The 12,822-nt window shown below is 46.0% G+C and overlaps 1 protein-coding gene and 1 long non-coding RNA gene across 2 annotated transcripts in view; one reads left to right on the top strand and one right to left on the bottom strand.

Annotated features, from left to right (window-relative positions):
- LOC116686057 (uncharacterized) overlaps positions 1–4,198 on the top strand; it is a 19,181-nt gene extending 14,983 nt beyond the window's left edge. The window contains exon 3 of the long non-coding RNA XR_004331136.1: positions 4,182–4,198. This is a non-coding gene — a long non-coding RNA (uncharacterized LOC116686057). The remainder of the gene's footprint in view (positions 1–4,181) is intronic.
- Positions 1–12,822, bottom strand: part of focad (focadhesin) — a 49,830-nt gene that overhangs the window by 15,982 nt on the left and 21,026 nt on the right. Inside the window, 16 exon segments of the mRNA XM_032510991.1 lie at positions 1,518–1,634; positions 2,222–2,330; positions 2,450–2,491; positions 2,718–2,806; positions 4,984–5,076; positions 5,178–5,299; positions 5,581–5,769; positions 7,338–7,494; positions 9,936–10,019; positions 10,362–10,412; positions 11,009–11,143; positions 11,286–11,356; positions 11,359–11,394; positions 11,641–11,785; positions 11,875–11,976; positions 12,161–12,265. Of these exon segments, the coding sequence (XP_032366882.1) occupies positions 1,518–1,634; positions 2,222–2,330; positions 2,450–2,491; positions 2,718–2,806; positions 4,984–5,076; positions 5,178–5,299; positions 5,581–5,769; positions 7,338–7,494; positions 9,936–10,019; positions 10,362–10,412; positions 11,009–11,143; positions 11,286–11,356; positions 11,359–11,394; positions 11,641–11,785; positions 11,875–11,976; positions 12,161–12,265 (1,647 nt within the window).

Here is a 12,822-nt window from a genome sequence, read left to right as displayed (position 1 = left end):
GTTGACACAGGGACTTCAGGGGACCAGGTCTGGTGGACCTCTGCTGCAGGTCTGCCTGACCTGGGCTTGTCAAAAACGTCTCCAGTGTCTTCAAATGTTATTTTTATCCTCTGTCCTTGACGCTGAGACACATTGAAGGTGTCTGCCACATCAGCCGTGGATCTGGTCTTCAGCAGTGGATCTGGTCTTCAGCAGTGGATCTGGTCTTCAGCAGTGGATCTGGTCTTCAGCCTCTTGATAATCCAACCTTTAGTCTCCGGGTGAATCTTAGGCCTGTCTGCAGAGGTCTAGTTGCAGTTGATGTGAAGGTCTAGTGTACTGGGGTGGTTTCTATACACACCTGAGACCTGATTGGTCCATTATTAGTCCCAGGTGAAGCTTATTGAGAAGGGGACAACACTTATGTCTTTGCAAACATTGACTCAACGGGCTTTACCGAGCTGTGAATATTAGAATACTTTTTGACAGTTTCGTTTTGCACTGAAACATTATTACAGAAGCTGTCGGGATTAAAATGAGCCGTTTCTTGTAAATAAATCTTGATTAGAAATATATTTCAGCGGCACTTCAGGTCAATTTGTACACAAGCGACAAGACTTTTGTCCGGGACTGTATGTCCTTTTCTTAGCAGCCACTTCATTAACTCTTGTGTTGTCTTCCGTCAACCATGGAAAAAAAACATTTTGGTCGCTTTTTGATGACGTTTTTGTCACTTTTTCAATGTCGCGCGTGCTTTTCTTGATGTTTTTTTCCAAAGTTTTTGTATTTTTAACGTTGACATTTTCGGCGCTTATTTCAATGGCCCATTTTCAGTGACAAAAAAAAGAAAGAAATTAACTGAAAATGGGTCAATTTAACCCAAGGACAACATGAGGGTTAAAGTACACGCACTCATCTGTGTGTCAGCCAGGCAAATTATGCAGCTGGGCGATATGTGAGAAAATCAAATATCGCGATATTTTTGACCAAATACCTTGATGACGATATTGCCGGGATTTTTATATATATACTGACTAAGTGGGTAAAAGCAAATAAGAGCTACAATAACAGCTACAGAAGACTGGTAATTTCACAAAATGACATCCCTTTACTGTAATGCAGCCTTTAAACTACGAAATCCAAAATCTAAGATGATATCTAGTCTCAGATTTCAATGTGGATATACTATTGATATATAAGTGAAAAGTTCTATGCATGTATAAAGCCTAGACTGATACAATGCAAGACTATTTCCTGTTGGTCTACCAGCGGCTGTGTGATGGATACACAATATGTTTGATTCCACGTCCAGACTGTAGCAATGAAAACTTAATCAAAAGGATTCGACTGGATGCAACAACCAAAATCACGTCATTAGCCGTTTTCCCATTTGATTTTTTCACACATTAAAAAGCGATTTAATGGGGTTTTATCTAGAGCCCAAAGGCAATTTCGAGAGTAAGATTGCAAACCGCTGTAACCTACTGTACATTAAGCACTGGATGCTTTGATTTCTAGAAGCTACACAAAAAACTCACATGCAGGAACCATGGGAAGACTTGTCCCCTGGCCTTGAAGCTGCTGCTGCTGATGCTGAGCAGGGTGTGGAGCACCATGGCCAACCAGCCGGCTGTGGGGACAAACTCCGGGCCAGCCTGCAGGCACACGTCAGGAAAGGAAGATCAAGCAACTGTGGAGTTTCCTACACTCAAACAGTCCCACCATCAACTCAATCTCAGAGTCGTTCTGCTGATCCGTGAATGGCTGGATACCCGTTACATACTACGGCCTCTCTATGATTATTGAGAGATGCAGGTTATACTAGATTCGGACTATTTTTGATGCACAATCACGTTGTTATTGATTATTAAGAAAACAGTCCAGTTTTCATGCAGCTAAATATTCTGCCTGATAGGACACATTTCATTTAAAATGTGCACACTTGAATGAAAACATGAATCAGATTAATCATATACAGCTGGTGATGGGTTTTCATGAGCTCTTCGGTCCGAATTCGTCAACAGTTATCAAACGTCTGGTAATGATTCACTTCATAAATATTGATACCACTGTTTTACATTCCTAAAGTCAAGTGAATTAAGAAATCCCCGAACTAAAGTGTCCACCTGCCACCACTTTCATGAAGAGCAACCAAAGGTGAGGTTTTTCCAATACCTATATTATAGTATCCCACACTGATGAAGTTTATTATGAATATCACATGACATATTGAGATCGTTACCCTGAGGCTGTCATCGCTATCAGCAGGCAGGTTGCTCTCATATTTAGCCAGGACAGCAGCCAGGCCGCTCAGAGCCAGGATGGAGTTCCCCTGGACGACAGGACTGTCCCTGAACACAACGCACAGCTGTTAGCAAGGCCAGGGATCCCAGCTGAATTCAGCTCAGTGCATCAGGTGGGCACACCAGTGTTGTCCTGCGTAACGGAGGGTGTGTGAAGCAGGACTCACTTTGCAGCAGCTTTGATGACGTCTGTCAGCTGATCTCTGGCCCTGACAGAGAGACGATGAGGAAATAATGAAAGAAAAATTGCGGGACCTTCTTCTGCTAATACAAGATGTGTGAACAGCAGCAGCATCTATTCAAAGAAACACTAACACACACTCTGTCCTTTCATCTCACCTGGCTGCTACAGCGCATGTTTGTCTTTACTCTGCGTGCGAGTGTGTGTGTGTGTGTGTGTGTGTGTGTGTGTGTGTGTGTGTGTGTGTGTCTCACCACAGCCAGGCACAGTGCTGTTTGTACTGCAGCTCCTGTGCTTCTTCTTTGCCTTGTTTCTGCTGCATCTCCAAATCAGCACGTCGACCCTGAGGACACACGCCGAACGGAAGCACACGTTTCACTTGACCATGCAGGAACATCCCGTTCATTCAGTCAGACTCAAACAACAACGTACAGCCTGGGATTCAACAGGTACGGGTTATGGAAGGCCAAAGAAATTTGAATAATATGTAAAATAGGTGTAATTCAAAGTTATGGCAATAAAACTGGTGTCATTACTGAGTAATACACAGCCCCCTAAACGTCCCAAGTAACTGTAATTACTAGTTGGACCGTCAGATCATAACATCTATGCCGACATTAAAAAGAAATGATTTTACCCCAAAAAAATTCTGAGTGCATTACGAATGACAAAAAAAACTTTTTTGTATAATTTTTACATGCAAAAGACACCCTTTATAGCAAAAGTCAACGTGAGATGATTTTTTTTTTTCATTTTCAAAAAACAGAAAATTAAACATCAAACTGGACTAAAAATATGCAACAAAGGTCCCTGGCTGAATCCCAACTCTGGATTATACCCTTAAAAATAATAATGTTACTGTCATGAGCCCTCTCTCTGCCTGGCAACACGCTGATTGGGGTTCGATGACTTTCACCTGTTTCTGCTCTGCTCTGCCTCACCCTCGTTACCTACCAGCTGCACTGCATTCACCACTCATCATGTCCTGTATATAACGCCTTGTTTTTCAGTCCTCACTTGTCAGATCGTCTGCTACCAGTACCGGTTACCTGCCTGTTTTGGGAATAGCCTTTTTGACTCTACTGATCCCGGATCCGCTTAATTGCTTCCGTGTTCTCCTGCTCCGGACTTCTAGGATCATCCAGCTCCTGCTCTCTACTGGGGATCTACACATGTGCTGATTTTTGGATTTCCCGGTACCTCTGAAACTCCCATACCCCCAACCCTTTAATAAATTATCGAACGTGACGCTTTTTGTGGTCCTCGTCTTGTTTGGTGTCTGACAGTTACCAAGGAATAAAAGCGGTGGAGAGATCTTTTTCGCAGCCTTACGTCCCAAAGGAGATGAAGAAGCGTAAGTAACGTTCACGCTAAACGTCCGTGAGCTGAACGTAACGTCATCGTCAGCTCGCTCAGACCGGCATCTGATGATAATCAATAGCTCCAGAACAGTGGTTTCCCAAACTCTTTCAGCTCAAGACCCAAAAAGAGAAATCTGGTGTCTCCCCGGGACCCGAATTTACAAAAATACACCATGAATCATTGCAACATCTACATTTTTAAACTATGGACAAAATACGGAACAAACCATGAATTTAAATGTATATGAAGTATATCTATTCCATTATAGAAGTAACCAAAAACAGAAAAGGTCTCTATTCTCCTTTCTGTGTCTCACCCCTTTCTCAACTCATGTTCTTACCCCCTCCTAGCATAAGAGAGAGAGAGAGAGAGAACCCCCCCCCCCCCATCATCCCTCAGTACCGACACCAACATTTCTTTAAATAATGCCGACTTGAATTTAATGAGATGTGTGTGTGTGTCTGGTTGGAGATATCAACCAGCTGATCTAGTCTAGGTTTCGTTTTTTAACCCTTGTGTTGTCCTCGGGTCAAATTTGACCAGTTTACAAAAACTTTCTATATCAGAAAAGAACGTTGAAAAAAGTGACAAATGTTGGGGAAAAAAACTACAAAAAAGAAGGGGGGAAAAAATCAACAAAAACATTGTTTTTAAATGCTGAAAAAGTGGCAAAAAACATCAAAATATTGGAAAAAGCGACAAAGAAATTATTAAAAAATTGACTAAAACGTAATTAAAAAAAAAACGTCAAAAAAGTGACCAAAAACCGGAATACAATTAACAAAAAACGTTGAGAAAAGTGTAGAAAAAGCACAACAAACAAATCAAATTTCAACCCAGAAAAACACAAAGTGGCAGATCAACGGGAAGACAACACAAGGGTTAAAAGTGCCATTCTGAGGTCATTCTGAGGTCATGCTGAGGTCATGCTGAGGTCATGCTGAGGTCATGCTGAGGTCATGCTGAGGTCATGCTGAGGTCATGCTGAGGTCATGCTGAGCATTTAGTCTGCTCTCTGCCAGTTGGCGACCCAATAAAACGGGTCTGCGGCCAACTTTGGGTCCCGACCCTAAGTTCGGGAGACATTGCTCTAGAACCACATGTCGTATTGATCAATTCTTCGATTAAATCGGTCATCCATCTGTCAGAAGCACTGACCTGCAGGACAGCGTGGAACGCTCGGCTCATGAACCCCCGCCAGGCCTGGGGCAGGAGGAGGGCCCGGTGCCATTCAGACGGCTGGATGTTCACCTGCATCCCCCCCAAAAAAAAAAAAGAAATCCACATTTTTGGGACCGTTTGAAATCGTTGAAACCAAAAGAGGAGCGCGAGAGAGTCAGAGGAAGACGTACTTCGTGGATGAGGGCTGCCAAGGTCTGCTGGTGGCTGCGGCTGCGGCTCAAGAGGAACCGATCGATCGGTCTGCCGTCACGGCCCGTCTGCACGGGCAGCTCGTAACAGAGCAGCAGTCCAGCTGACACACAGACACACACACACACACACACACAGACACACACACACACACACACAGGTTAAAAAGTAACAACTTTTCTCCTGTGATTTCAGTTAAAGCCACAGAAATTGCTTCTTGGAAGCAGCCTGTACATCACATTTCGGCAACACTTCTTTGTCAAATATGTAAGGTGCACGCACAGTAGCTGGGGATGGACACAATACACACACATCTGTACAACACAACTTGACCACAAACCAGTACACAACAGTTCACAAAAGGTAGGGCATAGATTAGCTCACCCGCGAGTCCGGGCTTCAGCCCGGGCTGCTTGTTTTTCTCGTAGGTTTTCAGCATGAATGAGGGAATCCCTGCCATGGTTTTACCCTGGTCTGAACGCTGGCTGCCCCCCCTCAGGGCAGAGAAGTACACCCCCCGGGGCATCTGGCTCATCTCCTGCTTCACCAGTGAGGTCAGGAAGAGCTCGAAGGCTGGGAAGAAAAAAATCCATCCCCTCTTAGTCAATTAAACTGTGGTTCTGGTCTTGGTCGACTAAGATTTCTTTAGTCGATAAGTCATTTTTTTTATACTTATTCATGCTTAATTACTCATTTCCAAGAAACTTATGAGCACATTTCTGGTGAGCACAAGATTTAAAGTGATGCTTTTGAAGAATTAATTGTGTAGAAACTCAGTTTTCCAGATGTTAATTAAATACATTTATTTTGCGCTTTTCTAGTCTCAAAGCAGCAGCTCTGTCGATTAAATCATTGAATCGATAAGTCAACTAAGAATTTCCTTAGTTGAGGACAGCCCTAGAAACGACCATAACTATTCTACAAACTTAGGATCAAGTTAGTAATGTTGATCCATGCAGCGATGCCCCTGGTGCCTGTAACGTCCGTTTCAGAGCACCAGAGAGAAGCACAGACTTTGAAGTGGCACCGAGATCTTGTTTTGTCATTGGGTCCGGTAGCCAAGTAGTAGTAGTAGTAGTAGCAGCAGGTAGTACTCCTGTTTAGCACCGGGTTTCCGTACCCAACCCTAGGTAAGACCCGTAATGATGACCAGGAGCAGAGGTGTGTCCCAAATCCAAGCCTTCCTGCAACATGACCCCTTACTGGCTTCCCACCAGGAACACTGCCAGTAAGTAAGTAAGTAAAAGTTTATTTATATAGCACCTTTCACAGGTATAGGGCCACAAAGTGCTTCACAACAAAAACATTAATATCATAAAATACACACAATAAAAACACAATAAAAGACAGTACATGATCATATCAACCCACAAGTAGCTAATTGAAAGCCTGAACAAATACATGAGTCTTTAGTCTGCATTTGAAGGCATCAACAGAATCAGAAGAGCGCATAGAGACGGTGGAAGGTCATTCCACAACCTGGGGGCGACAGCCTGGAAACATCGGTCCCCTCTAGTGCGGCAGCGAGTGCGTGGAACCGTCAGCAGGTTCTGGTCCACAGACCTCAGAGCACGCACAGGGGTGTACCGCTGAATCAGGTCACTGATATAGAGGGGAGCCTGGCCATGTAAAGCTCTGAAAACTAGAACCAAAACTTTAAAATGGATCCTATAAGACACTGGTAGCCAATGAAGTTCTTTTAGGATTGGGGATATGTGAGACCTCCTGTTAGTACGGGTTAAAATTCTGGCTGCAGAGTTTTGTACTAATTGCAGTCGAGAGAGCTCCTTTTGGTTCAGGCATGAAAATAAACTATTACAATAGTCTAACCGCGAAGACACAAAGGCATGAACGATAAGCTCCAAATCATTTCTTGGAACTATGTTTCTAAGTTTTGAGATTTTCCTTAATTGAAAAGAGCAGTTTCTCGTCAGCTGCTTGCAGTGCTGCACTGACGACGTGTCTTTGTCAAAGATAACTCCCAAGTTTCTAAGACTTGGCTTTGCAGACTGACCTAAATCACCCAAGTATTTTTTAATCCCAGGGATTGCAACCTCAGGGGCAATGATCAATGTTTCTGTTTTGTCTGCAGTAGCGTTAGTCTGGCCCAGCACCAGTATGAAGTCCTGAGTGTAACGTACCTGGTAGAACAGAGACGGGGGTGAGAGCCATCAGCTTCACGTAGGATGAAGCTGGGATGGAGAGATCCTTCTCTTCTTCCTCCTCCTCCTCCTCCTCCTCCTCCTCCTTCCCTTGTTCATCCTGCTCATTCCCAGAGGGCTTTGCAGCTGGCCGGGCCTGCAGAGCCAACAACAAGACCATCAATCTATCACCATCTATATATGTACCCCAATCTAACAAAGAGATCACTATATGAGTTGTAACCCGGTTGTTCTAAAAGCTCGACATATACCTATCTTATTATTTAGTTAGTTTCACAGTTCAGGTTAATTCTGAGGTTTTGTTCTTTTATAACGTACATGTTTAAACAAATGCTGAGAAGGTCACATCATGGAATTAAGAATCAGACCAAAGTATTGGACCAAATAAATGTTGTTCTGGTTGTGCTAGATGAAATGCCAGGTGATTCATAAATGCAAACGGACCGTATTAACCCTTGTGTTGTCTTCCCGTCGGCCATGCATTTCAAATTAAAACCTAAAGACACTTTTTTTTGTCACTTTTCCCAAAAATCTTTGTCACTTTTCCCGATGTTTTGGTTTATTATTTTCTGTGCTCTTCGGGACGTATTTTGTTGTTGTTTTTCATGACATTTTCTCACTTTTTTCAACATTCTTTTATAGTAAAAAAAAATCTTCAAATGGCATAAAATTAAATAAACACCCCAGTTAAATAAAAGTAGTGAACTGATCATTTTTATTTCTCGTGAAGAACGTTGTGTAATTTATTTTGGGCAATTTGTTTGAAAGAAACCCAAATTTCTGATATAGAAACCTTTTGAAAATTGGTCAAATTTGACCCGAGGACAACAGGAGGGTTAACAGGATCGTTCTAGTCTTAGTAATACTCTTAGCAGCATTCACACCAGTCACTGGTGGCAGCAGCCAGCAGTTGAACATTCACGCACATTCACAATTTCTCAATTGGGTTCAGTACCCTACCCAAGGACCCTTCCACATGTAGACTGCTGCCTGCAGGGGCCAGGGATTGAACACCCGCTCCACCTCCTGAGCCCCCAGGGCCATCCCTAGAACTAAGCTAAACACTAAGGGCACTATCTTGCACCCGGCGCAACACAAGTGTCTTTGCTAGTCTAAGACCGACGCAGTTGTTAATTTCCCGTCCAGCGGCCACGTTGTTTAAATAACAAATGCACCTGCGCCCCTCTGTGCACCCACACCGCGGCTGTCTCACAGGGAGGTGTGTTCAGGTGCATTCTGGGCGTGCTGGTCTACAGGGAGGTGTGTCAGGTGCATTCTGGGCGTGCTGGTTCTACGGGAGGTGTGTCAGGTGCATTCTGGGCGTGCTGGTCTTACAGGGAGGTGTGTTCAGTTGCATTCTGGGCGTGCTGGTCTTACAGGGGAGGTGTGTTTCAGGTGCATTCTGGGCGTTTGGTCTACAGGAGGTGTTCAGGTGCGTGGCGTGCTGTCTTACAGGGAGGTGTTTCAGGTGCATTCTGGGCGTGCTGGTCTTACAGGGAGTGTGTTCAGGTGCATTCTGGGCGTGCTGGTTTACAGGGAGATGTTTCAGGTGCATTCTGGCGTGCCGTCTACGGGAGGTGTTCAGTGTCATTCTGGGCGTGCTGTCATACGTGAGGTGTGTTCAGGTGATTCTGGGTGTGTGGCGGTCTTACAGGGAGGTGTGTTCAGGTGCATTCTGGTGTGCTGGTCTTACCAGGAAGTGTGTTCAGGTGCATCTGGGCGTGCTGGTCGTGTTGTTCTTACGGGAAGTGTGTGTTCAGGTGCTTCTGGGTGTGCTGGTCTTACTAGGGAGGTGGTTCAGGTGCATTCTGTGTGGTGCTGGTGTTACGGGAGGTGTTGTCAGGTGCATTCTGGCGTGCTGGTCTTACAGGGAGGTGTTGTTCAGGTGCATTCTGGGCGTGCTGGTCTTACAGGAGGTGCGTTCAGGTGCATTCTGGGTGTTGCTGGTGTTACAGGGAGTGTGTTCAGGTGCATTCTGGGCGTGCGTCTTACAGGGAGGGGTCAGGTGCATTTCGGGCATGCTGGTCGGCTGGTCGTCAGGGAGGTGTGTTCAGGTGCATTCTGGCGTGGCGTGGTCTTACAGGAGGTGTGTTCCAGGTGGCATTCAGGGGGCGTGCTGGTCGTGCTGGCTTACAGGGAGGTGTGTTCAGGTGCATTCTGGGCGTGCTGGTCTTACAGGGAGGTGTTTCAGGTGCATTCTGGGTGTGTTGGTCTTACAGGGAGTGTGTTCAGGTGCCTTCTGGGCGTGCTGGTCTAACAGGGAGTGTTGGTCAGGTGCATTCTGGGCGTGCTGGTCTCACAGGGAGTGTGTTCAGTGCATTCTGGGTGTATGCTATCTTGAGGCAGCGGGAAGTGATCGCGCCATTGACCAACAATACCTGGTGCTAAGTCAATATTTGGATCGAATATATTGGATTTAACAAACAACATATTGACTCAGTATTTCATTCACATGCATTACACACATGCAGAAGATTAAACACACAAAATATAAATATATGTATGTATATTTGTATCATTTGCATCATCTGATTTTATTCAATGTGGAATGTCAAGTTATAGACAGGACCCACTTACCGCCTCAGGAAGAACATTTATGGTGTGGACCGCTTCAGGAAACTCTGCCAGAGCCCTGTAGCCACAGCTGGACACCTCCACATCCTGTTACAGCACAAGCACCCACCCACGCACACACGCACACACCACAACACACACACACACACACACACACACACACACACACACACACACACACCACACACACACCCACACCACACACCCCAACACACACACACACACAGGACATTTGAAATACAAGCACACTGTAGCAGATGCTGTTTTTACACAGTTGACTTGTCTGACTGAGGTTTGAGCATTTTGGCCCCACAAAGCTTTCGGGACCCCCACACGTATACTGAACTCCTGGTTTTTGGACCCCACAAATATAGTTGAACAAGAACACACACACAGTACACACAGTGCACACACATATATTACACAGACCTTGCTCACAGCGTAATTCCAGAGAAAGCTGACCACCTCCTCCTTCAGTTTCTGGAAAAAAAAGAGGGGAAATTCATCTAACTAGGTGCTAATGTTATAATACTCAACGGGTGTTCTCAGCTCTAGTGATAAATACAGAGCTGGAGACAGGACGTGGTTAGCCTAGCTTAGCATAAAGACTGGAAGTAAGGGGGACAGGTAGCCCGGCTCTGTCTAAAGTTCAAACATACGCTTCCCAAATCTCTAAGCTCACTGATTAACATGCTGCATCTTGTTTGTTAAATCCGTACACAAAAAGGAAATGCAAAGAATGATTTGCGGGAGTTGCGTGCTGGAACTACATATTTCTTGATGAACAACGGTGTATCCACCAGGCCGGCTGAACCGGGGGTAATCTGATACACAGTGGGTTAAACAGGTTTAGGTCTCTGTCCAGGCACAAAGGTACCAAATCTGACACCTTCACTGTGACAACAAGACTTCAGGAAGCTGCACAGTCAACATGTTAATCCGTGATCTTTAGAGCTGTTGGTAGGGGTAACTCTGAACTTCACCCAGAGCCAGGCTAGCTGATTCCCCCTGCTTCTTGTCTGTATGCTAAGCTAGGCTAACCACAGTTCTAACAGTGACGTCATTAGGCCAGACACCTCATATTCTTCTGACTTGGCGGTGAGCTGGGGAACCAGAGCCAGAAGTCCAGCGATGGCCCGGACCATCAGCGGACGGGAGTCACAGCTCAGCCCGGGGCCCAGACTTCTCCACGTTGACACGATGTCCACTACCTGCAAAACAAGCCTCGAAAAACTCAGTGGCTGCGCTTACTGTACATGCAGGTAATCTTGGCTGTGTGTGTGTGTGTATGTGTGTGTGTGTGTGTGTGGGTTGTGTGTGTGTGTGTGTGTGTGGTGTGTGTGTGTGTGAGACCTCTGTCCGGCACAGCTCCTGTAGTCCTTGCAGAGCGAGAGCAGCGGGGGTTGCCATGGTCTGTCTGGTGACTGGTTCAGAGTGAGTGTGATGGCAGCCACATGTCGCCTCCAGCTGGTAGGCCTGACACACACACACACACGCACACACACGCACACACACACACACACACACAACACACACCACACACACACACGCACAAATATAAATGTAATTTAAATGACCAAAGTATAGCATCAGACGATGTCAGTCCCCATGTATTCAGCCTCTCTAGGTAGTGGGTGTGTGTGTGTTGTGTGGTGCGGGTGGGTGTGTGTGTGTGTGGTGTGTGTGTGGTGTGTGTGTGTGTGTGTGTCTGTGTGTTGCTCTGACCTCTCCCTGCAGACGTCCCTGAGGCAGGCGGCCCGGGCCAGGATCTGCTCCCACTGGGTGTCTCTCCCCACCACCACCCTGCTGTCCTGCTGGCCCAGCAGACGCTGCAGCTCCGGGTACACTCGGTCCTTAGGGGCAAGAATAAAAATACAAGGGAAATATCAAAGAAGGCCTAAGTATGTGAATATGACGAGGAGCACTTCTTAAGATCCCGGACCTGTTTCTTCCACAGTGTGGTCATGAGGCGCAGTGCCACGGGTCTCAGCTTTGGGGTGGAGGCGAGCATGTGGAGAGTCTGCAGCACCATGGGGACACAGAGCTGCAACAGCAAAGCACACTGATGGTTACGGCCTGTTGACATGAGCTCTCTGGATATTATCACAGTCCTTCTTTATATTCACAATATGAACTAAGCCTCAGACAGGACGACTTGAAATAATGGAGGTGTACACAACAGAAGTGTGACATGCAGTGCTTTGTATTTGATAGGAGGGTCTCAGTACCTTGTGAGTCCCGAGGTTGGGCAGGCAGTTCAGCACAGCGAGGGCCAGCGCTGGATTCTTTTCCTTTCCCAGTTTGAACAACAGAACAGGAAGAAGGGAAGGGACCTGCAGAGACAAGTAAGTTTAAATGAAGGCAAGACCCAAGGGTAACAATGAGTATTAACCATTTTCTTAATTTAGGAAGTCCCTGCTATCTGTGGTGTCCCAGCCTGTTGGGAGTCACCAGGAGGTGGCGCCCAGGCAGAGATATTCCACAGGAGGTGAGATGTTGTCCATTAGCTTTCTAAAAACCACATCATATTTGAGACAGACTACGTGTTGGATGCAGAGAAGAGCATGTGCGGCCCCCGCAGATATGTCCCAGCACATGCTTTCATTTGAAGCTTGATGGATACCCATCAGACCAAGAGTCAGAGAGGGGGATCCAGGAGGATGCAGGGTTCACAGTTTATCAGTCCCTTTAGTGCCAAGGTCAAAACTAGGATCTAATCGGGGGACCTTGGACGCATGCAGTCCCAGCTCTGCACTGTGACAGCCTGGACTTAACACACAGCACTCCCTGCTGCCTTGCACCTTGGCGGGTGCATTGCAACCACTTCACCTGCAGAAAAAGGAAGAGGGGCGGGCGGAGGAGAAGTTGAATCCGAACACATCGATTGAAT

Source organism: Etheostoma spectabile, unplaced genomic scaffold (genome assembly GCF_008692095.1).
Source record: "Etheostoma spectabile isolate EspeVRDwgs_2016 unplaced genomic scaffold, UIUC_Espe_1.0 scaffold302, whole genome shotgun sequence".
NCBI classification, from domain to species: domain Eukaryota; kingdom Metazoa; phylum Chordata; class Actinopteri; order Perciformes; family Percidae; genus Etheostoma; species Etheostoma spectabile.
This window is presented reverse-complemented; position numbering and strand designations above follow the sequence as displayed.